The sequence below is a fragment of the Lepus europaeus genome, chromosome 7, assembly GCF_033115175.1.
Source record: "Lepus europaeus isolate LE1 chromosome 7, mLepTim1.pri, whole genome shotgun sequence".
In the NCBI taxonomy this organism is placed as follows: Eukaryota; Metazoa; Chordata; class Mammalia; order Lagomorpha; family Leporidae; genus Lepus; species Lepus europaeus.
The window spans coordinates 5,088,301-5,116,236 of record NC_084833.1 but is presented as its reverse complement, the minus strand read 5'-3'; the positions used below and the strand labels follow the sequence as shown (position 1 = coordinate 5,116,236).

Here is a 27,936-nt window from a genome sequence, read left to right as displayed (position 1 = left end):
GCTCCCCAGGCCCCGCTGTGGACTTCTCTTTGCAGCTGCTATGGCTTGGATGCTGAAATGTGGCCCTGTGGGTAGCAGTGCTGAGAGGTGGGGGGACCTTCGGGGTGGTTAGGTTGCTCGGAGGGACTGCCGGGGATCTCACAGCACCGAATCAGGTCCTGCAAGAGTGGGCGCTCCAAAGCGAGGCTGGGCCTCGTGTTCACACACCTGCCTCCTTTCCGTTCTCCCACCCGTTAGGCGCATCACCGGGTCGTCATCAGAAGCCCAGACGATGCCGGCTCCACAGTCTGGGACCTCCTGGCCCCCAGTGTTACAAAATACCGGCCATTTCGTCAATGGCCCAGTCTCATGTATTTTGTTACAGCAACAGAAAACTGGGACGAGACCTTCCGTGAAAACTTAGTCACTTTCACTAATCAGTGCTTCTTTCTACTCAAGATTCTCTGTTCGGATTGCTGGTGTGGTCTCCATCTCCCGGCTTCCCCCTGACGGCTACACACACCTCTGATGCTGGGCACCCAGAGAAACCACTTTGGGACACACCGGTACGGATGGCGCCTGCCAAGGCCTCGGCGTGACCGCCCCGTGTTTAAGCGCCACACGCGCCCTCCGTCTCCCTGCTGCTGTCCGCCGTCCCCGGCCAGGCCCACAGCGCACCTGCTGCTTCTTGAGCAGAATGTTGACGCTGGTGAGGTCCTTGCCGTAGTCGTCCGAGTGCAGCTGGGCCTGCAGGCTCTCCAGCCAGCTCTCCAGGGCGGAGCAGCTTTGGGCAAACAGCTCGGCTCGGTTGGCATCAAAGAGGCTTCGGGCCTTGGCCTGGGTGGTGGTCTCCAGCTCGTCCCAGCGCCTGTGCAGGTCGGCCAGCTTCTCCGACACCAGGGCTTTCAGCTCCGGCTTCTCCAGGGTCAGCTCCCGCCCTTCCTGCGGGCCAGGAAAAGCGCAGGGAAGGTGTTAAGGGCTGGAATGAGATGTGGCTGAGCGTGAGGGGCCCACAGCAGACCGGGGGGCTGGAGGGCCCGGAATCCAGGTTTGCTCGTGTGAGCAAACGAACACACTCTCCTCAGAAGTGTTAAGACCCTCCTAGGCGGCCCTCCCCCAGTCCTGGTCAAATCCTCTCCTCCCAAGGTCCAGCTCAAAACTCCTTTCAATTAAGAAGCCCTTGCAGGAGCCAGCGTCACAGCACAGCGGGTTAAGCCCCCGCTTACGAGGCTGGCATCCCATACGGGAGCGGTTTGAGTCCCAGCTGCTCCGCTTCCCATCCACCTCCCCGCTGCTGTGCCTGGGAGAGCAGTGCTTGCACCCATGTGGGAGATCTCGATGTAGCTCCTGGCTCTGGCCGGACCCAGACCTGGCTGTTGTGGCCATTCGAGGAGTGAACCAGCAGATGGATGATCTCTCTCGCCCCCTCTTTCTCCCTCTCTCTCTCTCCCTCTCTTTTTTCTGTTATTCTATCTTTCAAATAAATCTTAAAAAAGAAAAAAAGCCATTGCGGGGTATTGGCATGGTACTAAGACGCTGGCTGACTCCCGCATCCCACACTGGAGCCCTGGGCGCCGTTTCTGGCTCCTGCATCCCGATCTAACTCCTGCTAGTACACAGTGGGCAGCAGCAGTGCTGGCTCAAGTCATCGGGTTCCTGCCGCCCACGCGTGAGACCTGGCTTAGGTTTCCAGTTCCCGGCTTCGGCCCGGTTTGGCCCTGGCCATTGCAGCCTTCCCCCGTGTCCCGTACTCGTGGTTCCCGGGGTGAGGCTGCATGTGGTTCCCGTGATGGTTCATGTTTGTCAGCTCCTTACACCATGGCCCACACCAGCTGAGCCCCACTGCACCTCCATACCTCCGGCCTGCCTGCTTGAGGGCTCCTGGCTCCAGACGGGAGAGAAGCACGTTCTCTCTCCCCCTCTCCAAAAGATTTATTTATTTATTTGAAAGGCAGAGTGTCAGGGGTTGGGGGGTGGAGAGGAGGCGAGCGAGTGGGCGTTTCCATACCCTGGTTCACTCCCAGGTCTTGGACAGGCCGAAGCCAGGAGCCAGAACGCCATCTGGGTCCCTCACATGGGTGGCAGGGGCCCAAGCACTTGGATCTTTGCTGGCTGCCCTCCCGTGTGCATTAACAGGAAGCTGGGTTGGAAGCAGAGTGGCCGGGCCTCAATCGGCACTCCGGTCCCAAGCGTGCTCTCTCTTGAACCACGTGGAAGGTGAGCTGGAGGTGCCGAGGGAGCTGACGTCCCAGAAAGCAGACAGGGCGCTGTCAGAGAGACAGCGCAGCGTCCTGGTGCTCCGGCTGCGAGCTCCACGCTGCGTCCGGGGGTCCCAGCAGGACCGGGCAGCTGGCACGACCGCGTGCCCTTCATCTCCCCGCTCCTGGCATTGCCCCCCCCTCCACGGCCTGCACAGGAATCCTCATTCCAGGGTCTGCTTCCAGGGGAACACAAACCCAGACGCTGCCCGCGGGCCGTTTCTCGCGTGGCTGAGAGCCAGGATGAGAGTGGCAAGGCCCAGCCTGGGCAGCTTCGCGACCCTCCGTGCGGCCACGCCCAGAGCACGCTCCAGCGCGGAGAGCAGGCGAGCGGGGCTCTTCCCGCCTGGCCTGGCACCCACTTCCCCACCTTCCCTGCCGGGGGCCCCTTCACCGTCTGTGCTCCTCCAGACGGGCTTTACCCCCTGGCTCCTGTACAGCCCCCCGCTTCCTCACGGCTGTCTGCAAGGAAGAACGTCCTTCCCCCAACACCTCTGCTTGTCCAGGCTCGACTCGGCCCCTACGGTGGCCCTGGTTGCACCTGCTCCGAGATCTCCCGCCTCTCCCTCTCTCTCCCCTGAGCCCCTAGGGCACTCAGATTCTGCTGTGGATTTAACAGTCCTCTGTCTACACTGCGGCCTCACCTCCTGGCCACAGTGCTGTTCCCTGAAGGCGCAGCCTGCAATGAACCACCTCCGTGCTCCACTCGGGGCCCAGCAGGCTTTGTGTGCAGTCGCCCCAAGGAAACATTTACTACACGAAAGGGAAAACTGAGCCTGCGCCGGTCTCCTCGCCTGCACCGGTCTCCTCTCCCCGGCCACCACGCCCTCGGAGGGGGCAGTGTGTCTGCTATGGAGCTCACGGTAGAATGCTGTGGGCGTCTGGACAGGAGGAGCTGCGTGGGAGACCAAGTCCCGGGAATGTTCAGGCTCAAGAGCAAGTGTTGCCAACCCCTGGCCCATGGGCCAAATCTGGCCTGCTGTGCGTTTTTATAAATAAAGTTTTATTGGAACACAATAATTTTGCACTGCAATGACAGAAACCAGGTGGTCTACAAAGCCTGGAGGGGTCCACCTGAGTCCTTCCAGGAAAAGTCCGCAGACCCTGCTGACGCGTGCCACCCTGCTCTGGACCCAGGACGTCAACAGGTGGGACCAAGGCCACGGTTTGGCTCCCCACTAATTCGCTCTTTCTCAAAGCAGTCCCACAGCTCCCTGGGCCATGACTCTCCACACTGGACGTGTGCGGCCCCAGGGGCTCAGGAGCTCTGTCCTGGGCCAGGGGCAGCCCCAAGGGCTCGCTTCCCGCTGCTCACCTTGTCCACCTTGTCCAGCCAGTCCTTGTTGGCGGCCAGCTCGGCCATGAACGCCTGGTGCTTCTGCCACTTGGTGTGCAGGTTGCGGGCTTCGTCATAGGACACGTCCTGGGCCGTCAGCATCTTCTCGTCGATCCAGAGCTTCAGCTGCGGGGGTGGGGGTGGGGGCGGAGGCAAGGGGAGAGCTTTGGTGAGGGGGCGGGGCCGCGCTCGGGGGCCGCCCACTCACTCGGGGCGGGGCCGCCTGGCACCGGGGCCTCACCTCGTGGCAGTCCTGCAGGAAGCGCTGTTGCTCTCGGTTGTCCCTCAGGCGGCTCAAGAGCTGCTGCGCTGCTTCTTGGTTCTTCCTGTGTCTGCAGCGAGAGCCCCCCCACCGTGAGACCCTGTCCGGCCTCTGAAGCCGGGCGCTTCGGCCCGCCACCCCGCGCCCTGGGGGTGGAGCCCCCGGGGAGACAGGACAACCCCGGACACAGACTTCCGGCCCTGTACCCTAGGACGGCGGGCTGCCCTCGCGTCGGGGAGGGGACGCCTGCCTGCCCGGGGCTTAGGCCCTCTCCAGCCCGGCTCTTCCCCCCCCTACATTGGGCCGGTCACTGCCCCCATCCCTCGTGTTCTCTCATTTCCCTCTCGGCCCCTCTCCCCAGACCCTCATCGTACCTCTTCTCGATGGAGTCTGCCTTCTCCCGGATCTTCTCGGCGTGGATGTTGCCCTCGGACACCAGCTGACGCCCGGCCTCCAGGAGCCCGCGGATCCGCTCCCCGCTGGCGTCCATGGTGCTCATGAAGTCTTCCAGCTTTTTGATGGCGGCGTCGGCGGCCTGCAGCGTGCCCGGCATCTCCGCGTGCGACAGGACATACTCCTGCGTGGGAGAGGCGGCGTGGAGCCCAGCTCTCAGAGGACCACTGAGCCCCGTCCCGAGGCGGGGCCAGCCCCAAGCGGGGGTCCCGGGGCCGGCGGGGAGGGGGCCGTCCCCAGGGAGCTGAGCTGGAGGTCCAAATCCTGTTCCACGTATCTCCGCCCAGCAACTCAGCTTCCTGCCCATAGGAGGTGCTGCTTAAGGACAGGACGCGATCTGACAACCGCGCCGTTCGGCGATGCCACCGCGCCTGACCATGAGTGCTCGGACGTGCCTGGGTGGCTGTACTGGTGAGCCCACTGCTCCCCGGCTACAAACCCGTGCCGTATGGGTGTAGATAGCCACAGGGGTGGGAACGTGCAAATCTAAACACAGGAGAGGGGCAGCGACCCCGGCTACAAACCCATGCCATACAGGTGTAGACACCCACAGCGGTGGGAATGTGCAATCTAAACACAGGAGAGGGGCAGCGAAACTGCTGGGCAGCAGGCACTTCCAGCCCTGGAGCCAGCACCACACGCCCTCCCTCCGTCTGTCACCGAAACGCGACGCGTGACTGTGGTCTAGGGCCAGCCAGGCGCTCTGTTTCTTCCAAAGTCAGTTCTGGGTCGCTACATTTCGTCTCTTTTTATTTTTTTCTTTTTTGGAAATCGTCCCCACGTCTTCCCAACATGCTCTTCCGGCTCAGCCTGTTTCTTACTGCTGCGCCCCCTGGCGCTGACCCCCCCCTCCGCCTGGCGCCCTGGCGACCCCCCCTCGCCCCTCCGCCCCCCGCCACGTGCTCTCACCTGGCTGCTGAGCACACCCTCGGCCTGGCGAGCATCCCGCAGGAATCCCTGGAAGCCGTGGGCCTGGGCCAGGCGGCCTTGCCGGCTCTCCCACATGCGGCCCAGCTCCTCCCAGCCGGTTCCTAGGGCTTCCAGCCGCTGTCGCAGGAAGAGGCACTGGGGGTCTGCCTGGTCTCGGGTCACCTCCTCGCCCAGGGTCCGCAGCCGGCTGTACTCGCCCCGGGCCCGCTCCACCTCTCCCCGCAGCGCTGCGTGTTGGGCCAGCAGCGCCTCGGCCTCAGGCAGGGTGGCCGGCCCTTCTTCGGAGGCCACGGCGGTCTGCGTGCGGCCGAGCCAGGCCTGGAAGTCATCCAAGCTGCGCAGGAAGTCCTGCAGCCGCCGCGCCTCACCCAGCGACTCCTCGCGGCGCCGCATGGTGGCCCTGAGGTCCTCCCAGCCCGTCTGCACCTCTGTGAGGCGGGCGTTGATGGCGGAGGCTTGGGCTGGATGGCTGGCGGCCAGGGCGTTCGCCTCTCTGGTCAGTTCTCCGACGCGGGCAGCGATGGCCTCCAGGTCCCGCTCGGTGCCCGCCAGCTTCCGCTGCAGGGCCAGCACCCCAGCCAGGTCGTTGCCCAGACCCTGGGTGGACTCGATGACCTTGGTCTTCTCTCTCATCCAGGCCCGGGTCTCGGTGCACTCCAGGTGGTAGTTCTGGATGCTCAGGGCCGACGTGAGCGCCGCCTTCTTGCCGTCTGCCAGGGCCCGAAACTGCTGCCACCTGAGGATGGTGGGGGCCACTGTGGGCAGCCTGCCTGGCCTCCCTGCCCGGCCCGGCTGTGTCGGGAAGCCCCCTCGTGCTTCTGTCTCGCGTGGGATTTCCTCTGCGCCTGCCTCTGCCTTGGTGGGGAGGCGGCTCCCCGTGGCCCTGCCAGCCCGGGCAGTGTCCAGCCTCCACCTTCATTGCCTCTCCTCCCCCACGGTGAGGACGGGGTTCCTGCCTCCCCCTCAGCCACCCTCCCGGGCCGGCAAAGCCCTCCCAGCGGCCACCCCAGCTGCGGCTTTCCCGCGCAGGCGGCTGCGCGCCCACCTGCGGTTGAGCTGCTCCTGGGTGCTGACGATGCGGTCCTTGCCCGGCGGGTTGGCGGCCAGCAGCTGCCCCGCAATGCCATTCACCGCGGTGATGCGTGCCGCCAGGGCGTTCATCTCCGGCTCCAGGGTCTCGAACCTGAGGTCGTGGCAGAGCTGGGCGTGAACGGGCAGGGGCAGGGACACACGGAGGCCACCTCCCCTGCACGACCCCAAGAGCACCTCTCCTTCAGCGCAGGGCTCACGAAGGCGAGTCAGCACTGCTCAGGCCACAGCGGTGGCCAGGAAGGAGCCTCCCCACGCCATCCCTGGTTCCCCCAACCCAAGCACGAGCAGAGGACCCCTCTGGCGTTTTTAGGAAGACGTGGAGGCTTAAAGTCAGGAGCAGCGGCACCATCCTAACCACACCCTGGCCAGAACCTCTGCCAGCCTCCTGGGAGTCACCCGCGGGCCACCTGTCTGGGTCCCCTCCTAGGACGTGTTCTGGAAGGAAGCGGTAACCACAGTATCTGAGCGTGAGAACCCCGGGAAGCGGAACTGCCCCCGGGGGCGTGTTCCAGTCTGACTGGGCGGGGTCTGTAATGGGCGGACGGTAAATACCTGAGGCTTTGTGAACCAGTCTCTGGGGCAACCAGCCAACCCATTCATGTCCATGAATGCGTGTGGCTATTCCAATAAAGCTTTATTTACAAACACAGGCAAGCTGGCTGCAGCTTGTCAACCCCTGTGTGACGGGATGCCTCGAGAGACAGAATAACTTCTCTAATTCCTTTTAAAACGGCCAGGACATGCGGTTATGGATCGATTTGTGGGCGATACACTGAATTTTGTCCTGTGTGATAATGGCAGGGTGGTTCTACAAGGAAAATGCCCTCTCCAGGGAATTTTAAGATTTGCTACTCTGTATCCAACGAGACATTAACCAGCGCCTCTGTCTAAGAAATGTATAACTTCCAAGTCCTCACAATGGGGAACACGTGGGGGCCGAGGACACGCCCTCACGCCTCCTGAGGGGGCGTGGCCTGCAGGTGGTGGGAGTGGAAGCACAGGTGCGGGAACTGCTGTGGAAAGGGGAGACAGACCACGGGGAGCCCCTCACGGCCGTGGTGGGACCTGGGCGACGGGGGTGGGGGGGCTCGCTGCAGGATGTTCCCGTCGCTTTTGAATACAGGGCTCCCAGAGACCAAGCTCTGAGGCCCACATCCTTTACAGAGAGTGGGGTAGCATTTACACACGGGGTGCCCCTGTGTGCGTGTGAGTGACCAGCGCCTCTGCCCACCTCCCCTTCCTCTGCGTCACCTGTAAGCCCTGCCACAATGTGTCATTGCTCGCTTAGGGACAACACACACACACACACACCCCGGCAATCCCCGCGGGAGCCCGCAGGCCCTACCTCTGTTGCACCACCTCCAGGTCCTCCAGGCGCTCAGGCAGGGCCAGCCCGTTGAGCCACTGCTCCTTCTCCTCCACCCAGAGCCCGCAGGCCCCAGCCTCGCTGAGCATGGTGTAGAGCGCCAGGGCCGCCTCCAGGGCCCGCGCTCGCTCGCCTGCCCGGGCCTGCAGCTCCTCGTAGTGCTGCTCCAGGGCGGGCACCCTGCCCTGCACCTCGGGCGCGCGGCTCAGGGCGGCAGGCAGGGCCGCCGCCTGCTCCTTCAGTGCATCCAGCGTGGGCCGGTGGCCTCGGATCTCCTCTTCCAGGGCCCGGTGCTGCCTGGCCAGGGCTTGGGTGGAGAACTCATCGTGCCCCACCTCGGGGCTGGACACCAGGCGCAGAGCATCCACCAGCCAGGCCTCCATGTCGTTTGCGTCTGCCTGGAACTGGTAGAGGCCGGCGGCCTGCGAGAGCCGCTGGGCGCGCTCCTCAGCCAGGGCCTCCAGCCGCTCCCACTGGGCCTGGAGCTCAGCCGCGCGGGCTGCAGCCTGGCCGGCTCCGGGGTGGCCCTCGGCCACCAGCTGCTGGCCCTGCTCCAGGGTGAGCTTCAGGGGCCCCAGGCGGCCGCTCATCTCGCCCCGCAGGGCCGCGTGCTTGTTGAGCAGGCGGAGGACTCCAGTCAGGTCGCGGCCCGTCTCGGCCGAGGCCAGGAGGTGCTGCTGCTCCCGCACCCAGGCCTCGGCCTCGCCCACCTCCCAGAGGAACCGCCAGAGGCGCCGCGATTCCTGCAGGCGGGCCCGCCGGGCGGCCGCCAGCTCGCACAGCGCCTCGTAGCTCTGCTCCAGGGTCGCCACTCGCTCCTGCACCAGCTGCGGGTCACAGGGTCTGTACTCTGGAATGGACACAGCAGAGGGCCGGGCGCTGCAGCCCCGCCACCCTCGCCGGCTCCCGCTGTCGCCCGCCACCCGCGTTTCTCGCTCTCCCCTCCCTGGGCCTCCCTCGGCCGGCGCCTGCCCTGGGCTCTCACCCTTCCCCGGGGTGCAGAAGCGCAGCGCGGAGGCACTGACGGCGCGCACCCTCTCGGCCTGCACAGCGATGTCCGCCTCCACCAGCTCGTGCAGCTGCAGCAGGTCCTCCACTCCCGCCAGGTGCTTGCCCAGGTCTTGGGACTGCAGCCGGCCCTGCCAGGCACACACCGCGAGCTGAGGCCCGCCTGAGACGCTGGCCACGCGGGCTACCCTTGTGTTCCCGTCTACTCTTGGGGTCGCCCAGGGGAGCACACCTGGTCACTCACACGCACACACAGGGGCACCCCGGTCCTCTCGGGCACCTGGCCTCCTTAACTGCCCCTCCCTTCCAGGGGAACAACTTTCTCACGAAATCCTGCTCTGGGATTCTCTGCCACAACTCATTCTCTCGGCCCCAGGGCCACCTAGACCCTCACGTCAGCTCCCTTCAGCGTCTCTCCCAGAGCCATGCTCTTGCCCACCTCTTGCCTAGAAGCCTGCGCCCCCGCCCCCCTCCAGGAGTCTCTGCTCCCAGCCTGGCTGCCCACATGGAAGTCTTATGCACACAGCTGCCAAAGTGACTGTGACATGAGGGGGTGGACCGGCGCTGTGGCATAGCAGGGTAAAAGACAACGCCTGCAGTGCCAGCATCCCATATGGGTACCGGTTCAAGTCCTGGTTGCTCCATTTCTGATTCTGCTCTCTGCTATGGCCTGGGAAAGCAGCAGAAGATGGCCCAAGTGCTTGGGCCCCTGCACCCACGTGGGGAGACTCAGAAGAAGCTCCTGGCTCTTGGCTTCAGATCGGCACAGCATCAGCCATTGTGGCCATGTGGGGAGTGAACCAACAAATGGAAGACCTCTCTCTCTCTCTCTCTCTCCAACTCTGCCTCTCTGTAACTCTACCTTTTAAATAAATCTTAAAAAAAAAAAAACACGGGGTGGGCATTTAGCCTGGTGGTTACGACACCTGTTGGGACATCCAAGTACCTGGGTTCAATACCCAGCTCTGGTTCCCAACTCCAACTTCCTCCTGACGCACAGCCTGGGAGGCAATGATGACGGCTCAAGTTGAGTCTGCGCCACCCCCATGGGAGACCTGGATTGAGGTCCCGGCTCCTGGCTTTGGCCTGGCCCAGCAGGCTTTGGGGCGCGAACTTGAGAACAGGTGGGTGCTCTCTTTGTCAACACAGATTTATATCCCTTTCCTTTTCAAAACCTTCTAATCACTTAAAAAGATGTATTTGTTCAAAAGGCAGAGTGCTGGAGGGGGGAGAGGACAGAGAGAGAGAGAGAGAGAGAGAGAGAGAGAGAGAGAGAATCTTCCATCGACTGGTTCACTGCCCTGAGTCGGGCTGAAGCCATGAACTCCATCCAGGTCTCCCATGGGGGTGGCAGGGACCCAAGTACAGGGGCCATCGTCTGCTGCCTTCCCAGCTACATGAGCAGGAAGCTGGATAGGAAGTGGAGCAGCCAGGACCTGAACTAACGGGCACCTGGATACGGGATGCAGGTGTCGCAAGCAGTAGCTCGATCTGCTGTGCCACAATGCCGGGCCCCTTCTAGTCCTTTTGAATGCTCAGGGTCACTTTGAACCAAATCCAACTTCCCCGAGCAGGCCCAAGTGAGCTGGCGGCTGCCACCCTCATCTCCCTCATCAGACCCCCTCTCCTAATAGTGACAGCCACAGCCTGCTCCCCTAGGGCCTCCGCGTCGCTGTGCCTCCCCCTGGCTGATGCCTCAGATCAGCGCTGGTCCCCTGCCTTAGCCCGGTCTCAGCTCAAACGGCACGGTGTCCGCAGGTTTATGGGTACAGCTGAGGGCTTTACCACCCGCCCCCTCCTGCTAGCTCGTGAGCCCCATGTGGACAGGGACCTGCTTTCCCCGCTCATCGGCACCAAGGACAGAACTGATCAGCTGAGCCGACGAGCGGGGCTGTGGTCAGCCCCCGCCCCAGCCCCTGCCATGCCAGCGCCACCCGGCGGGGCGACCCCGGCACCTTCATCTCTTCCATCCAGTCCATGAGGTAGAGCAGGTCTTGGAACACCTTCTGCAGCTCCAGGTTGAGGAGGAGCCGCTCTCGCCGGGCAGCCACCATCTCCCGCAGGAAGTCCCACAGCCGTGCCACGTTGTGCTGCCGGGCGGCGATGCGCTTGATGTCATGGTAGCGCTCGGCGGCCAGCTCGGCGGCCACGGCGTCCACCGCCTGCACCCGGCCGCTGTAGGCCACGATGTCCGTCTCGATGGCCTCATGCTTCCGCACCGCGGCCTCGACCGCCGCCAGCTCCAGCCCAAAGTTGTCCTGCGGCGGGGACACGGCGGCGGGGGGAGGTTGGGACTAAGGGCAGCTGGCTCTGTTCCCTCCTCCTGCACCCAGGGCTGCAAGGCGCCAGCTCCAGGGGTGGCACTGGGTCCCCGGTCCTCTCCCTGAATCACGTACGTCCTGTTGGTTCATCTCCCCACCCCACCGTCTGTCCCGACCAACGGGGATGTCCCCAGAGGCCCCGCGCCCCACCTGCGACACCAGGCGCTGGTTCTCGCTGAGCCAGGTCTCCCGCATGGCGGCCTTCCGGTCAAAGCGGGCGGCCAGCTGCTCCAGCTTCTCCTGGCGGATCAGCTCCGTGCGCAGGGCCAGCTCCCGCTCGTGTTCCGCTTTCTCCAGCCGCTCCCAGGCCTGCGTGGCAAGGACAGGAGCAGAGTGAAGGGGCCAGGGCAGGGAGGAGCCGGTGGGGCTGGGGCCGCAGGGCAGTCCCACGGACGCCCAGCGTAGTGGATCTGCGGCGTGTGGTCAATGACACTTCTGTGCGTGGGGCTACGAGACAGAGGGGAGGCGCCTGGCACCCCGAGACCGTCGCCGACACCGTGTGCCGGGGCCGGAGGGCACAGGACGGCAGAAGCTGGCTGCTCGCTCTGTGGTGGGGGCCCCGTGCGGGAACCAACATTAGTTCGGTTTATAACGTCGTTTCAGAAGAGTATAAAAGCGGGGACACCGAGTGGGGACCGTTGAACAAGACCAAAGACTTGGGGCGCAACTTGCTCATATGACTATGTACATGTAGCCGTCCGGTCGGCCGGAGCGGCGGAGGCGGGCAGGGCGGGCTGCCCACCTTGTTGATGTCGGAGATGAGCCGGCCCTCGCGGGGCGTGTACACCTTCTGGTTGTTGGCCCGCAGCTTGCTCTGGATGGTGAACAGCAGCACCTCCAAGTTCCCCTTCTCAGTGAACCTGGGGCAGGAGGCAGGTTGGGGTCACGGCCAAGGGCACGAGGCTCGCAGAATCGGGGACCGGGTCTCCTGGCAGAGCAGCTGCGTGCACAGAGCCAGCTCATGCTCGCGTTCCCCGCCCTCCGCATTATTCCCTCGTTACTCCCATTTGCTAGCTGAGAAAACGGAGGGCCAGACAGTCTTAAATAAGTTGCCCAATGCTCACGGCTGCAAAGCAGCAGAGCCAGGATTCAAACCAGGGTGCCTTGACCCTGGACTCGTGGTGCTGTGTTCTCTGCTGCCCGCAAAGCACCTTTCCATAGCCTGCTTCTTCGCCATCCGTGCTCTCCTGACTCTTTTCTTTCTTTCTTTCTTTCTTTTTTTTTTTTTAGATTTTTTATTTATTTATCTGACAGAATTACAGACAGTGAGAGAGAGACAGAGAGAAAGGTCTTCCTTCCGTTGGTTCACCCTCCAAATGGCTGCTATGGCTAGAACTATGCCGATCCGAAGCCAGGAGCCAGGTGCTTCCTTCTAGTCTCCCATGTGGGTGCAGGGCCCAAGCACTTGGGCCATCCTCTACTGCCCTCCCGGGCCACAGCAGAGAGTTGGAATGGAAGAGGAGCAACCGGGACTAGAACCCGGCGCCCATATGGGATGCTGGCGCCACAGGCGGAGGATTAACCAAGTGAGCCATGGCGCCGGCCCCCTCTCCTGACTCTTCTCACGCCAACAGACACATTTCTCCGACAGTATCCGGGGTGAATACCTGCCCCTCGGACTTATTTTTCATTTACGAACAACCTTGAAGCCACACCTTTGGACTGGTGCCCAGAAGGGGGCTTTCTGGGCCACAGGGCACAGCCCCAGTCACTTCCTGCAATGGATAACAAGAGTCGTCTTCTGGGTTGGTACCAGTTTTGGGGGACAGTGCTGTGGCACAGTGGGTGAAGCTACTGTCTACAGTGCTGGCTTGAGTCCTGGCTGCTCCATTTCTGATCCAGCTCCCTGCTAATGTGCCTGAGAAAGCCCTGGAGGATGGCTCAAGTGCTTGGGCCCCTGCATCCACGTGGGAGACCCAGCAGAAGCTCCTGGCTCCCGGCTTCAGATCAGCTCAGCTCTGGCCGTCACAGCCATTTGGGGAGTGAACGAGTGGATGGAAGACTTTCTCTCTCTCTCTCTCTCTCTCTCTCTCTCTGTAACTCCACCTCTCTCTGTCACTCTTTTAAATAAATAAATCTTTATTAAAAAAAAAAAAGATATCGGTTTCGAAGATCAACTCCAGCAGAGCTCGACGGTACAGAAAACACAGACGTCTGTAGCCTGGACCGTGCAGAACTGCCAAGGAGCGGTTCCACACATGCCAACGGTTAATTGCTAGAATGTACTGGTGCTAAGCGGCTCTGCGAGGACGCTCAGGTTACCAGGCACACTCTGCCGCCGGCTGCGCCTGTCCCCAGGCTGGGATCGGGTTGCCGCGCCAGACCGCCCAGCGATCCTATCTGATGGCTCGCAAGCCACAACCCTCATTTCCACAGCCTGATTTTTTCACAGACAGCTACTCGCTTTAACCGCTTGTTTTGGAACGAGAACGATTACGTTGTTCCGATGCTTCCGGCCAAGGAGGGGAAATGAGCCCCCATCCCCGGCATCTCTGTGCAGCCAGATTCCCCTCCCACAAGGCCGCCCCAGTTTGGCTTCCCCTGGCGTGGGCACGGCCCAGGGCGGGCGCGCCCTGGCAAGGTGCACGCGGGGGGCACCTACTTGGGTGGCTTCTCCACAGTGCGGTAGGAATTGAAGGACTGCAGCTGGTTCTGGACCCCGCTCAGGGAGTTGGCCAGCTGGCGGTCATTGAGGGTCACGATCATCTGCTCGATCCACTGCAGCAGCTCGGAGGCCAGGGACTCGTACTTCTCCACCAGGCGCTCGGCCTCCATGGCGTGGTCCAGCACCTGCGTGACAGGAGGCGGGCACATGGGGGTCCTGGCCCAGTCCCTGGCGTAGGGGAGTCAGTGCCCTGGGCCAGCCTGCCTTTGGTCTTTCGGCTTACTGTCCCGTGGCGGGGGTACCTTGCCAATTCTTTTGCCTTCCACAGCCAGGGCCTTCATCTTGGAGAAGTAGTGGTAGTAGGTAGCTACGTAGGTAATGATGGATTTCTCATCAGGCTGATCCACATTCACGTCTACGGCAAAGGACCACTCGCGTCAGCCAGAGGTTCCCAGCAGGACACCTGCCCCGAGCCTGGGCGCTCCCAACATTCCCAACATCTTTCCAGCCCCCCTTCAGAGCAAAAGACAACTCAACCATTCAGACCACAAAGGCACCAGACAGCTCCTCGTCCTGTCCTTTGAGAAACAAGAAGAAGCCTCCAGGTCCAGCACACAGCCCGGAAGCCTGAGGAGGCCCTCACCCAGCGTTCCCGGTAGAAGCCAGGATTAGATGTTCGGGGAGAGAAGACAAGAAACAGCTCTCCCATCTGGGGATGGGTCACAGACTTACAGGCTAGAAAGACGCCCAAGAGGTCAGCAGACCTGGGGCAGCGGGGTGGGGAGGGACGGACCTAGTGTCCAGAACCCAGGAGGTTCAGAGTGGGCAGAGAGGCTGGCGCTAGGCACCGTCTGAGGACACGGTCACGGCCGTTTCTAACGTCAATCCTGAAGTTCAGCCGTGGGCCCCAGGAGCTGGGAGTTCTTCAAGCCAAACTGGCTCCCACCACGCGGCCAAGGCTGACTCCAGCCGGGGCTCTCTCCATTAGGCCAGATTTTATCCCACCCGAGGACGAGCCTACGAGACCGGAAGGGTCTTGACCACTTCTGAAAACACACAGAGGCAGGCGGGAGCCGCTGAGGTCACCTCGGGAAGTTACAGAACACTCAGCTCGACTTCTCACATGCTTTGTCTTCCTGGGCTCAGGGGCACGGGAGGTGGGACGGAAGACGGGGAGTTCAGGGAGGAAGGATTCAGCCAGGGCGCTCCCTCGGCCCGCCTGCCCTCCCCAGGATCGTTCTCCGCTCTGCCCCAGAGGCAGCCGAGGGGAGAGGCTCTGGGGCCAGGCTGCCTGGATTTCCAGTCTCAGGTCCACCAGCTGCAGGACCTTGGGCAAGCCGCTAGCCCTGGCCGCTCTTGCACGAACAGGCTGTAACAATGGCACTGACTTTAAAGGTGAAGATAACTAACGCATGTCAAGTGGCGCGCCAGGCACTAAACAAGAGCCCAGTGGCTGTTACTGAGCTCACTGGCATTATGGTCAGAACCACGGGAGCCGGGCGGCAGGGGCAGCCGAGCGGAGGCCAGCTCGCGGAGAGAGCTCCAGGTCTGATCTAGAACCCCAGAACTTTCGAATGGAAAGGGCCCCCGGTTACCGTGAAGACCACGCCTCCCCCATCTCAGAGCCGAGGCCACTGGCCCACAGAGAGCCCAGGCAAGTGGCTCCAACTCCCAGAGCGACTCTGGGCTCCGCTGAGAGAGAACCTACAGCCTAGGGGGCTCTTCCTGCTGGGGGCTTTCTTCCTATAGCCTTTTTTTGGAAAAAAAAATTGAGACACAATTTTTGTAATACGAAGCTCACCTTTTACCAATATCTAATCCAGTGGCTTTTAGCATGTGCCCAAGGTCGTGTAACCATCACCGGCATCTCATTCCGGAACATCTTCATTCCCCTCTCCGCCAAAGCAACCCCACACCTGCTGGCGGCGGGGTCCCTGCTCGCCCCCGCCCGCCGCCGTCCTGCACCTCTGCCCCCCACAGCTCGGACCCACCTTCAGGATCCAGCAGCTTGGTCAGCCCCAGCTCCTTCTCCGCCAGGTTGAAGGCATTCTGCAGGTTGTAGTGTGCGTTGCACTTCTTCAGGGACTCAAAATCTAGCAGGTCTGGCCTGGGCAGGGAAGTTACCAAAAGCACGTGAGACCCTTGAAGGGGAAACGTGGATCCAGCTGCGCCCACCTTTGCACCCAAGTCACTGATTCAATCTGGCCCAGAAGGGGGCACCTCAAACCCACCCCCGGCTCCCCAACCCCCCCCGCCGGGGTGGGGGGGCCTTTGTGCAGCGCGATGCCCCCGGGCCGGTTCCTCGGCTCTGGGCCTCCTCACCGGTGTTTGTGCACGATAGCGTTGAAGGCCAGCCCGTCCCTCCAGCTCGTGGTGAAGTTGTGCACATTGACATTGGGGTACCTGCATACACGGAGTGGGGACCACGGTGAGCAGGCCGGGCCCTGGACTGTGTCTCCAAAGAGCCCACTCTCGGCGCACCGCGCAGCCGCAGGGTGGCCAGCCCCGCACCCTCACCCCGCGGTCTTCATCTGGCACCACAGCAGCAGGGCATCCTTGGCTGACTTCTTCTCCTTGTTGTCCTCTGTCTCCACGCTGATGTCCTGGATCTGGGGAGGAAGCGAGGGCCCAAGGGCGAGGGCCGCTGTTATCACAGCCACTCAGAGATAAGGGCAGGAAAAGGCTCTTCAGATGGGGAAGAGACACAGCCCGGGGCTGTCTGGGTCTGGGCTGCCGACCAGGCCCCAGGCGCAGGTTCCTGCAGGTAGGGAGGGGGCAATTGCTGTGAGCTGCCTGTCAGAGGTGTAGCTGACAGGCACTGTGTGGGGCTGGCAGGAGCAGAGACGTTAGCCCGAGGAGGAAGGGGTGGTCAGGAGAAGCGGGCTGGCATCAGGACCTCGGAGTATAAGCAGCAGCGGGGTGGATGCTCTTTTGAGGGAGGGAAGCAGGGTCTGGGCGTTGGAGTGAGGCTCCGGTGTGTAAAACTTCCAGTCCCTTGCGGACCAACCTGTGGTCCCCACGGGCAGGACCAGCACGGAAGCCTGAGTGCAGGGAGCTTGGTCCACACCCAGGCTGCCCTCTCCCACACTGTAGGAGGAGCGTCCGTGGGGCAGGTGCCTGGGTGTTGCGGCCACGGCAACCTGCTCTGCAAGGCTCGCACCGAGGCTGTGCCAGGTACCTGGAAGCGCAGGATGATGGTCCAGACCAGCCCAAGGGTCAGGCGGTGGTTGCCGTCGACGATGTCATGGGAGCCCATGTTTTCCAAGTGCACCTTCTGCTCCTTCAGGAACTGCAGCGCCTTGTCCACATTCTCGAGGCAGTGGATCCGCATGCGGCCCTTGGTGGGCTTTGGCTGTCGACGGGCATGGGGTGTGGGTCTCCTTCCTCCTGCCCCAGCCTTGCCTGGGCTGCGCTGGGTGCACCTGCCCCACGATCCCCCCACCCACCCCCCAGGAACACGGGAACAGCCCCGGGGCTGGGCCAGAGGTCGTGCAGCCAAAGCGGAGGTTACAAATGCCGCTTGGGCAGATTAAGATTCCCAAGGGAATTAATCGCACCCAGAGTGGGTGGGAAGAAGAACTGTTTTCAATGGGGCCACTGTTCCTGTCTCCACCAAGCTGGGCTCCTACGGAATCCACGCGGCGAAGCCTCTCGGAAGGAAGCCGTCCTAGGCAGAGGGGCTGCTGCCTGCTGCCTGCCGCCCACCCGCCCGCGGCCGCTGCTTCTGAGGCCCCCTCCTCCCTGCACGGCCAGGCTCACCAGTGTCTCCCCTGAGAGCACCTCGAGGAGCCGCAGGAGGTTGCGCCCATCCCGGAGGTCGCTGTACAGGTCTCCCACCCGGCACGTCACCCGGGCCAGGTGCGAGTTCACCCACTTGGTGAAGGTTTTCTTCTGCACGGCTTCTCGCTCATCTGCGGTGGCAACACGGGGTCACTTTGTCCCCCAAGAATACTTTGCCTGCTTCTAAACACACCCTGGCCGGGGCGGGGCGGGGTTGGGGCGGCACCCCGAGTGAGGTCTGGAGAGGAGGCGGAGGAGGAGGGAGGGGGAAGGAAGGTGGCGGAGAGGAAAATCTGCAACTTAAAAAGCCGAGAGGTAAAGAAGTGGGAATAGGCTACTTCGCAAGGTGAAGAAATGAGTGACAGAGAACAGGCTTCCGGGAGAGAGGAAGAGAGACTGCAGGACACGCAGGGCAGGGCTAGGGCCGGGGCTGTGTCCTGCAACACGGTCACAATGTCACGATCGTGGCCTCGGTTTCCCTCATCTATAAAATGGGCTCTTCGCTCTCCCACGGCACAGGGAGATAATGGGTATGAAGCCTGGCACAAAATGGCTCCCTGATGAGTGGCTGCTTCTAAAAGCAGGTTCCCTTCTGGTTGTGGACAGAGGGGAGGGTGTGGGCTGGAGTGACAGCAACGGCTCCTCCAGGCGGTCATTAGGAGGCCCTGGCGGTGGGCGAGGCTGCAGGCCTCCCGTCCTCGAAGAGTTTACAGAAAAAGCAAACCACTCGGCTTCTGGGGTGGGCTCACTCGGGCGGCTGCAGCGGGGCCAGCCCCGGTCACAGACATGCTGACGCTACGAAAGCTGGGGGAGCGGGGAGGCAGCCCCGGAACCACAGCGGGGGACAGCCAGGCAGAGGTGGGCGCCCGTGGCCAGAAGGGTTAGGAAGCGCCCTGCTGCCTGGGCCAGGGGGCAGCTCCTGGCTGGCGGGGGAAGCTGTGAGACTGCACAAACACAAATGGCGCTTTCCAGAAATGTCAGAGAAGGAAGGGGCCCCGGTGGTCACCGGGCTTTCTGCCAGCTCCCTGCAGAGACCCCAGGGCGAGGACCCCACCCAGGGGCCCGTCCCCAGGACTCGCTTGGCCTTGCATCTCAGCAACCAGAACGACTCATCCCTTCACCTCACATTCCTGGGCACCTCACCCAAAAACCCCAGCAACACACCCATGTCTGCGCCTGCCTTTCTCACCTCCACCCTGGGGTCCAAACGACTCCGTAGCACCTGTGGAGCCAAGGGGTGCCTCGGGCCCCCTCTTGGGCCTGAGGGGTCTGCCTGAGCTAGGGTGGTCCTGGATCCTTGACCATCACTGGCCCCGGGAGGGACTGCCCTGACACCGGGCATACCCCAGTGGGGCCATTTTGACACACAGGTAGGATAAAAGGGGAAAGGAGAAAAATGGACCAAGCCAAGCACCAGAGACCAGGTGTGATGTCACAAGACCCCCCCCCCCCCCACAGCATCCCTGGATCCTTACACACACCCCTTGCACACACAGGCTGGGGTTCCTGGGCCTCTGGCTCCCTCCATGCACCTGGCCAGGTGCCTGGAAGTCACACAGGGTCCCCTCCTGTGGAAGAAACCTCCTGGTTCTGCCTGTATCCAGGGATTTTCTGGCTGCTAGAAACGGAGCCCCGCTAAGCCCCAGACACTTGTCACAACCCCTCCCCACCCCGGCACGGGGTACTGCGCTCCGGCTTCGGGGAGGGGGAGGGGGAGGGGGAGGGGGAGGGCCCCCCCTCCCCGCACACCCGCCCCGCCCGCCCGCCCCGGGGCTCCCCTAGGCGGGGAGCTCACCTTGCAGCTGCTTGAAGCGCCCCTCGAGCACGCTGGCGTACTGAGCCGGGTTGATGAACGCGGCCGGCGACAGCGGAAAGCCCCCGGGGTTCTGGGCCCCTTCCACGGCGTCGTAGTAAAACTCGCTGGCCCCGTTCAGGCCGTGCCCGGGCCCCCTGTTCACCCCGTTCCCATTCATGGTGCCCGCTGTCGGCTACAGCGCCCGCGGCCCCGAGTCCATGCTCCCCGCGCCGTGGCGAGCGTCCCCTCCCCGAGGCGCACGGCAGGGCGGGGGCTCCGGGGAGGTGGGGGTTTCGAGGAGCGCGGGCTGGCAGAGCTACGGGACGTCCGGGCTCCCGAGACGAGTGAGCGCTGCACACCTGGCGGCGGCGCGGGGAGACGGAGGCGGCTCCAGACAAACAGGTCGGACGGTGCGGGGGAGGGGTGGGAGGCGGAGCCCGGCTGGGGCGAGGGCCCGGCCCTGCGCGGGCGGCAAGGACCCGCCAGCGCCCGGAGTCCCGCCCCTCGGGCCCCGAGCTGTCTAAGAGGGCTGAAGCCCCGGGAGAGGGGTCCCAAGCCATCTCCCACTTCCCGAGGGTTTGCGGGCGGGGCGGGGATGTCGCCTCCCCGGGGCCACAGGCCCCGATCCCGCAGAGGAAGAGAAACCGGGCAAGGCAGAGCCAGGCGCCGAGAGAGGCGTTTGCCTGTGGTCCCTCATCCAGACACAGGGGTCGCAAGTGTCATCGCCGCCTCCAGAGCCAGCCCCTTCCCTGCGATGCACCCCACTGCCGGTGCACCTGCGGGGTTCCCTTCCCACCTCTCCGCGGGCTTCAGCTTTTTGTCACTTGCAGCTTACATTTGCCCCCCCCCCCCCAATCTACAGTTTTTCAGCATTTATTTGGCACCTACTGGTGCGAGGTCCAGCGCTGGGCAAAGCCCATCCAGGAATGCCTTGTCAGGGGGGCACAGGTTAGGGCTGGAGAGAAGCACCAGCAGCACAGAATGGCACATATGTGTGTGTGTGTGCACAGGCACGGTGGCAGTCCTGGGTGGCATGTGTCACGTCCTTCAGATAACAATGACAGTTCCGGGTGGCATGTGTCCTGTGTGTACAGGGTGACAGTTCTAGGTGGCACGTGTGCACAGATATAGTGGTAGTCCTGGGTGGCACGTATCCTGTGTGCAGACACAGCAACAGCCCTGAGTGGCAAGTATCCCATGTGAACAGACATGGTGACAGTTCTGGGTGGCACATGTGTACATAGTAGGTGATAGCCCTGGGTGACACGTGTGTACATAGTAGGTGACAGCCCTGGGTGACACGTGTCCTGTGTGCACACCTAGTGACAGTCCTGGTGGCACATGTCATGTGCACATAGTGATGGTGCGGTATGTGTTGTACGATGACATGATGACAGTTCTGCTACATAAGTCCAAAGTCAGGGTACCACTTCCCCCACGGGGTGACAGTCTCCGTACCCCGACACCTTCTGTCTCCTCTGACCTGCGAGAGCAGCGACGTGAGTGTTTTGCCAGCCCATCCAAAGACCCAGCCACGCAGAGATGCAGGAAAAATGACAAGACCTCCAGAAGCTATGGCCACCGCAAAGGGGCCTCACGCTAGCCCTGGGCTCACAAGAATTACCTGGGGAGGTTTTAAAAGTCCTGAAACCTGGACCATGTGTCCACAGATCCTAATGTGCCGTGTCCAGGGGTTTGGGAAGCTGCGTGTGTAAAAATCATCCCTGGCTGATCCTGTGAAACACGTGGCGTTGGCAACCTCCCCGGGAGCCGCTCCTCTTACTCCCCCCCCCCCCCACCAAGTCAGCAGCACCACCTCGGGTGGGAGTGGCTGGGCGGCAGGAGGGTCAGTGGCAGTGAGGAGGACGGGATCGAGAAGAGAAGCCAGACAGGGTGGGTGGCCTTCGGGTGTGTGGGTGACTCAGCCCCACGCCAGCCAGTGGTGTCAGGTGGCAGCCACACTCTTGTTGCCAAGACAACCTCCCCCACCACACACACCCCGCAACGCAGGGAAGCCCGCTGGACGGGTTTGTTTGTGCCCAGAGCAGCCAGAAGGGGAGAGCCCTGGCCCGAGGGGAGGGTGGGGCAGGGCAAGGCAGGGTAGGGGCCGAGGCAGGCCAGCCAGAGCGAGCCTGGTTGGCTGTGGAAAGCGGCGGTGGCGGGCGGAGAGAACCTGCTTCAGGAAACAGGTCCGTGGAATAATGGGCGTAACAGGCGGCAGGTGGAAGGAACAGGTTGGGGAGGCTACAGAGGATAATAGCTTGGGCGGCAGGACAGGTGTGGGGATGAAGGAAGACACGACAAGGGGATGAGAGATAAAGGGAGGGGAGGGTGGGGACAGAAGTGACAGCAAGAGTAAAAGTGCATAGGGACAGAGGGAAATGACCCAGGGGCCTGGGACAGGCAAGGGACGCTGTGGGCCAACAGGGCTGGCTTCTCCAGGAAGCTGGGGAACATCCGGGGCACTCATGAGCCTGGATTTGGGGACCAGAGCCTTGGTGGGGTGCTCTGGCTCTCCCGGGTCCTCACCACCTCACCGACCCTCTCATGACCTCACCTGCCAGCGCCTTAATGCGAGACCTCTCAAAGAGGCGGGCGGAGCTGCTGTCATTGTCCCAGTCGGTGTCGGGCAGGTCCCAGCGGTTGTTGATGTCACTGTACTGGCCCTGGATCTCCAAGCTGTCGAAGTCTGTGGGCGACAGAGTGCTGCTCATGGTGGGGACGGCTTCCTGCTCCTGCAAGAGGACGTGGCTGGTGAGGGGCACCTCGGAGCCACCGAGCCTTCTGCTCACCGTGTCCTGCCCTCCTGCCTGGGTCTGCCCCGCTCGCCTCGAGGCCAGACGTCCTGCTTGTTTGGCCGTGGAGATCAACCCCCAGTGGGAAAGCCTGGGGACAGGGATACAACAGACACGCGTGAGGGCAACCACGGTGAACAGCAAAGGCTCCAGGGGCCTCGGGCCAGAGAGGGACAGGACGGGGCTGGTGGCTGAGAGTAGCAATGGCTTCCGTGCAATGCGGGCAGCAGCTGCGGGGCACCTTGGGCAGTAATGAGTACAAACCCGAGGTGCTTCTTTTCCTGGGTCTCCAGATTGCTCTGAGGGCCCCGCCCCCGCCCCCAAGATGGCCTCCTGTACCCTGCAGGCGAGCTGAGATAAAAAGGCCTAGATCCTGCTCCTGTGCTAGGGCAAATCTATGCTGTCTGGCAAGCGTGGTCCAAGGAGGCCACGGCACAGCTCTGTCCCCTCTGTTTCCTTCTGTTTGCTCCAGAGCAGACTAAGCAAGTGCTGGATCAGTGTCAGTTGCGCTACGTACACACATCACTGCGTCGCACCCCGCTGGGGGGCCAGGGCAGGCCCACTGTGGTCAGAAGAGGAAGCGGCACCCCACAAGATAGATCGCCGGGTCAGGGTGGTGCAGCTGATGCTGGGGGGCAGGGCCTTTATCACATTTGCATGTTCTTGACCTTCCTGGAGCCCTTCAGTGCTCCCCGGGAGGGAACGGCACCTGCCACTCCCTTCTAGGGCCCAGGTCGGGGCAGTGCTGACCCCGTTTGCCTGCCAGCACCATTTATGAGTCTAACTTACGCAAACATGCTCTGTCCTCACAACCAACAAATGAGCTCCAGGTTAGCAGCCGGGGATCTTCCCCCCGCCGCCGTGTAATTCAGCAACCACTCAACACACTGAAAGGGGGCGTCTATGACTCTAACAGAACCCCCAATTCCACATGCATCTCCCTTGCTTTTTTAGAAGTGCTCAACTCCTACATAACGCTTCCCGGGGCTGAGATCTCTCCTGTGGTTTGGGGGGGCGGGGGAGAAGGGATGGGTGGTGAGAACTGGGAGGGGAGGGAGGCGCGTTCCATGGGCGCCCGAAGGCAGAACTTGGCTTCTGTCATTAACTGGTTCCATGAAGCTGAACCTGACCCGCTGGAAGGGCAGGGTTGTCCACTCCTCCCCTTTCTTCCGGAAAGAAAATACTCCCTGTAGTAGGGAAGGGAGCTGGGTTTCCACTAGGCCTCCCATTCCCTTCTCGCTCAAAATCCATCATTTCCTTCAACAGAGTCCCTGGGTTTGTTCTGTAAATATTTATATGAAAATAAATTCTAGGGCAGAGTTGAATCACCCTGAACAAAGAGTGCTGTGGGCAGGGCATGACCTGAACTGGGGTCACCTGTCCTCTCAGCTGCTGGACAGGGACGGAGTCCACACCTCAGCACCCATTCTAGCTCTAATGATCTCGGCCCATCAGCTTCGGGCTTCCCAGCCGGCATCCGGGCTCACGCTCAGCTCTGGATGGACAATTCCAACACCTACACACTCCCTACCTCCCACCACCACCACCTTCCAGCTCCCCAGGGGTCATGCCCCCTATAGGAGTATCTCTTTGCCTAATGAGCTGCTTAAAAATAATTTGGGGTCGGCGCCGTGGCTCACTAGGCTAATCCTCTGCCTGCGGCGCCGGCACCCTGGGTTCTAGTCCCAGTCAGGGCACAGGATTCTGTCCCAGTTGCTCCTCTTCCAGTCCAGCTCTCTGCTGTGGCCCGGGAGTGCAGTGGAGGATGGCCCAAGTGCTTGGGCCCCGCACCCGCATGGGAGACCAGGAGGAAGCACCTGGCTCCTGGCTTCGGCTCGGTGCAGCACGCTGGCTGTAGCAGCCATTTGGGGGGTGAACCAACGGAAGGAAGACCTTTCTTTCTGTCTCTCTCACACTGTCTATAACTCTCTCTCTGTCTCTCACTGTCTAACTCTGCCTGGCAAAAATAATAATAATAATAATTAATTTGGGATTCTATTGGCAGGCCCATGCTTCTCATTTTGCTACAGGCCTCACCATCCCCTTTCACCTCCTACTCAAATGAATCTCACCTATCTAAGTTACCTGCCTGGTCCCTAAAAACCTCTGCTTCATAGCTTCATACTCTACAAAGAACAGAAGCTTAAGGAGGCCGAATGTCTGATGTTGTCTCCAAACTGTCCCTGAGACCCCTGTAGGCTGCTCAGAACCCAGACATGTACTGCTGTGGCTTCTTTACAGTCCTCCAAGGGATCCCACAGGGGGCCAGGCATGGGATCCAGACCCCCCAGGGAAATCCGGCTGTGAGAGCCTCTCTATGGAGTCCTACAATTCTGGGAAGAAGTATGGAGCTGGAACGTCCTTTCTCCCCACTCCTGTCAAATCAAGTTTGAGACATTCATGCTTTGCCTTCTGTTTCCAGGGGTGCCATGACATAGACATGAGTCCCGGGGGGGGGGGGGGTCACCATGTTGCTACTTGGGGGGGGGCGGGAAGGGAGGTTATTACCTAGGCCCCTGTATGAAGGGCACTGGCTGGCACTGCACAGCACATGGCTCCAAGGCCCCATCTCTGCATCTCTGAGCTCTGATTTCCAAACATTCTGGCTCCAGTGCCCAGGAACCATATGCTGTGGTCTCTGTTGGCTTCGCCTGCTGCCCTCTCCAGGTTCTCACGGTCTTCTACCAGGAGTCTCTCCTACACAGATGCTGCCCGGGGTTCTTTCCACAGAGCAGACCCTTCCTGGCCCCTGACCTGGGTCTCCAGGCTCCCCCTTTCTAGCTCTGCCGCCGTCCCCCCACCCTCGTGACCCCGTCTCTTCCTCTCCGTGTTGGAGAATCCCCCCGCCCGCTTCTCCTCCGAAGGATTCCTGAACTCTGGCCCCAGGGCTGCACAGCAGCTAATCCAGATTAGTTTCTCCAGGTCCTTATTCTTAGCCACTGACCTCGGGGCCGGGGCCGAGTAGCTGACATCATTAGAGCCAGAACAATGCCAACCCCCGCCAGCCACGGGCTCGGAGACCTGCTGGGATCCACCCCCAGGCGCTGTGGGAGCAGACTCGGTGCAGCCACGTGCCGGGTCCTCCCTTCCTCGTTCCCGGTCCTCCTCCGTATTAGCTGGTGTGTAGAGCTGGAAATCCTATCCCCGGGCTGCAGGCTCTTGTTCCCCGATTCCTCCTCTCACCACATCCTGCTCCTAATTCCTCGCTTTCGCTCGGAGAGAGCTGACCATTCCTGCGCGCTCCCACAGCCCTCAGCGTGCGCCTATTCCCGCGCTTACCCCCCTGTAATCCACTCAGTTTAGGTGTCCCTCTGCTCGCTCCGCAGTTAACTCATGGAGGGCAAGGGCTGTGTCTCACTCTTTTTCGCATTTTCTGCACCCAGTATGCCGGGTATTCGTAATGAGACAGCAAATGAGTTGACCATCGGATCACTCTCGCTCAAAGGGCTGGAGGGAAGCTTAAAGGAAAGAAAGCAGAGGAGCCTGGGAAATGCCTTCTGCACACCTGCCAGACTCGGGGTTAAGCTCTGTGTGCAGGCCCAGGGATTCCCTAACTTGTGTAAATCACAGTTACCAGGAGTGGAGGGCTGTCGAAACCGAGATCCCTGGGCTCTGCAGCCAGGGATTCTTAACACGGCAGATCTGGGAGTTTGTATTTCTTTAAAAAAAATTTTTTTTTTAATTTGTTGAAAGACAGAAATGGAGCTCTCATGCACTGTTCACTCCCCTAAATGCCTCCGGAGGCCAGGGCTGGAACGAGGAGCTGGGAATGAATTCTACGCGAATGGCAGGAACCCAGTTACCTGACCCAGCAGGGCTGCCTGCCAAGGCCCGCACTGCCAGCGAGCTGGAGTCAGAAGCCTTAGCCAGGAATAGAACCCCGGCACTGTCATGTGGGATGCTGGCATCCTAGCCGCTAAGCTAACCGCCCACTCTGCTCTCTGCATCTCCATGCATTCTCGGGTGAAATTCAAGCTGCCATTCTGGGGACCACACTTTAAGGGGCCGCTGTTATCCAGAGAAGGGAGCAGGTGGCATGGGCTGGGGGAGCCATGAGGACTGAGCCGACAACGTGGCAGTTGCGAATGTGACCGATCCACGCTCCTTGTCCCGTCCGCCCAGGCCCCATGCTGTGCTAAATCCGGCGGGCGGAGCTTCCCCTCAAGCAATGAGAGAGGAAGATGAGGATGGAGCGGTCTCCAGCGCTAACGACCCAGAGCGGGAGCCCTGCTACAGAGAATCACGGGTGAGCAGCAGCAGGAGGACCGGCCCAGAGCAGCTGGGGGAAGGCAGGGTGAATTACAGATGAGAAGAAACGGGGACTCTGGCAAAGTAAAAACCTTATGTGACTCAAAGAATAAATGCGTGCATTGGCAGAGAGAAAAGAAAAAAGGAAACACAGACAAGCCGGGGGCCCCTGGGAAGAGAAAGGCAGCCAGGGCAGAGGGCCGGAGGAGGACGGCCAAACAACAGCCCCAGCCGCCCCAGGCTTGCTCGCGCCGAAGCTCTGGGACCCCCTCCAAGGACTTCAGGACTGGGCTGAAGACGGGAACTGGTTTTTTTTGTTGTTCTCTCCCTGAGCATCTTGCACTTAGGGCAGAATTATTCAGCCCCATTTTCACGCCCTCGCACCCCCTCCTTCGGGAAGCGGGGGCTCACATCGGCTTCTCCCAGGGACTGAGCTCCATCTTAGCTCTCCCTCGGCTAATCCTTTGCCAGGAGAGGCTGGCACGCACCTCAAGCCAACACACACGCTTGGAACTCTCGCTGCCCTCTTCACCTCCAAGGAAAAGCGGTCTGTGGCTCCCCTGCCCACGCCTGACACTCGGGAGGGGGTGGGGGACAGCGTGCGGAGGGCGAGGGCAGGGGCGAGCCTGCATCTCAGACCAGCGCGCCGTGCCCGGGGTTCGCGGGGTGAAGCCAGAGGGGATGGCGAACAGCCCCGCGGTGCCGGGCTTGGCCCGCCCCAGCCCGGAGGCGCCGCCGGGTGGTCCTGTGGGGGCGGACCCCACGGCCTGGCAGCCGGCCCGGCCGCGCGGACGCCTCACACGCCCGCCTCCCCACCACCTGCGGGGTCTTCCTCTCCCTCTGCCAGCGCTCCTGTCACCACAGCCAACCGTGTCCCCGACTCCCACACGCCCCCAGCGCGCATAAAGGAGAGCGTGGAGCGAGCCCCCGAAAAGAGGCGAGGAGCAGCCGCCCACCCCGGAGGGAGCCCCGGGCAGGCAGCCCGCAGCGGGCAGCCGGGCGCTCGCGGACGCCGGCACAGGCGGCCGGCCGCGTCCCCAGCGCCGGACCCCGCGGCCGGTCCCGTCCGCCCGCGCAGCCTCGGCGACGCTGGCGCACGCACTGGGAGCCCAGCCGACCCCAACTCGTTAGCGCGTCCGTCAGCCCCAACTCTTCTAGACTCTTCTCTCGGCTCCAGCGGGGCTCGCGGCCCCCACGCCTCGACCCCCCGCCCGCGCTCACGCCGGTACCTGGGCGGCTGGCACACGACGCTGCCCATCCGGTCGCCGGGACCCGGCGGGAGCCAGGGCCGGGGGTCGCATCCTCCCTCTCGGCTGGCTCCCCCCTCCCCGCCCCCGGCCCACCGGGACCCCGACCCGACCCCGCCGCCCGCACGCGGCTGCACAAAGCGCGCCGCCCCGCCGGCCGGGACAAAGCGGGCGGGGGCGCCGCACCTACCTCGGTGCGGAGCGCCGGGCGGGCGGCGGGGGGCGCGGGGCCGGGGCGCACCGGTCGTCGCCGCGCCCGCAGTCCGGCCGCGAGGGGCGGTTGCGGGCGCCCGGCGGCGGCGGCGGCGGCGGGCGGCGGGCGGGCTCTGTCACGGGGCGTGAGCGGCGGGGCGCGTGGCGGCGGCGCGCGGGCGCGAGCGGCGGGACTGCGGCGCCGCGAAGGAGGACAATAGCCTCCCCCTGCCGCAGGCCGCCGGCTCCCGCGGGAGGCCCGGGACCAT

General features: G+C 62.5%; 1 protein-coding gene across 2 annotated transcripts in view; it reads right to left on the bottom strand.

The window, feature by feature from the left end:
* SPTBN2 (spectrin beta, non-erythrocytic 2) overlaps positions 1-27,540 on the bottom strand; it is a 36,341-nt gene extending 8,801 nt beyond the window's left edge. The window contains exons 1-20 of one of the 2 annotated variants that reach the window (XM_062195773.1): positions 27,458-27,540; positions 21,743-21,920; positions 17,370-17,521; positions 16,789-16,962; positions 16,128-16,219; positions 15,933-16,013; positions 15,602-15,717; positions 13,913-14,025; positions 13,608-13,795; positions 11,748-11,865; positions 11,156-11,314; positions 10,640-10,942; positions 8,662-8,815; positions 7,656-8,526; positions 6,264-6,401; positions 5,198-5,954; positions 4,210-4,412; positions 3,815-3,905; positions 3,553-3,699; positions 658-921 (exon numbers count right to left, since the gene is read on the bottom strand). In XM_062195773.1, coding sequence (XP_062051757.1) covers positions 658-921; positions 3,553-3,699; positions 3,815-3,905; positions 4,210-4,412; positions 5,198-5,954; positions 6,264-6,401; positions 7,656-8,526; positions 8,662-8,815; positions 10,640-10,942; positions 11,156-11,314; positions 11,748-11,865; positions 13,608-13,795; positions 13,913-14,025; positions 15,602-15,717; positions 15,933-16,013; positions 16,128-16,219; positions 16,789-16,962; positions 17,370-17,521; positions 21,743-21,920; positions 27,458-27,529 — 4,371 coding nt within the window. In that variant the 5' untranslated portion in view covers positions 27,530-27,540. Of the gene's footprint in view, positions 1-657; positions 922-3,552; positions 3,700-3,814; positions 3,906-4,209; positions 4,413-5,197; positions 5,955-6,263; positions 6,402-7,655; positions 8,527-8,661; positions 8,816-10,639; positions 10,943-11,155; positions 11,315-11,747; positions 11,866-13,607; positions 13,796-13,912; positions 14,026-15,601; positions 15,718-15,932; positions 16,014-16,127; positions 16,220-16,788; positions 16,963-17,369; positions 17,522-19,185; positions 19,387-21,742; positions 21,921-27,457 lie in introns of those variants that run through there. The other variant, XM_062195774.1, reaches the window with a different exon arrangement.
* Between the last annotated feature and the right edge of the window lie 396 nt (positions 27,541-27,936).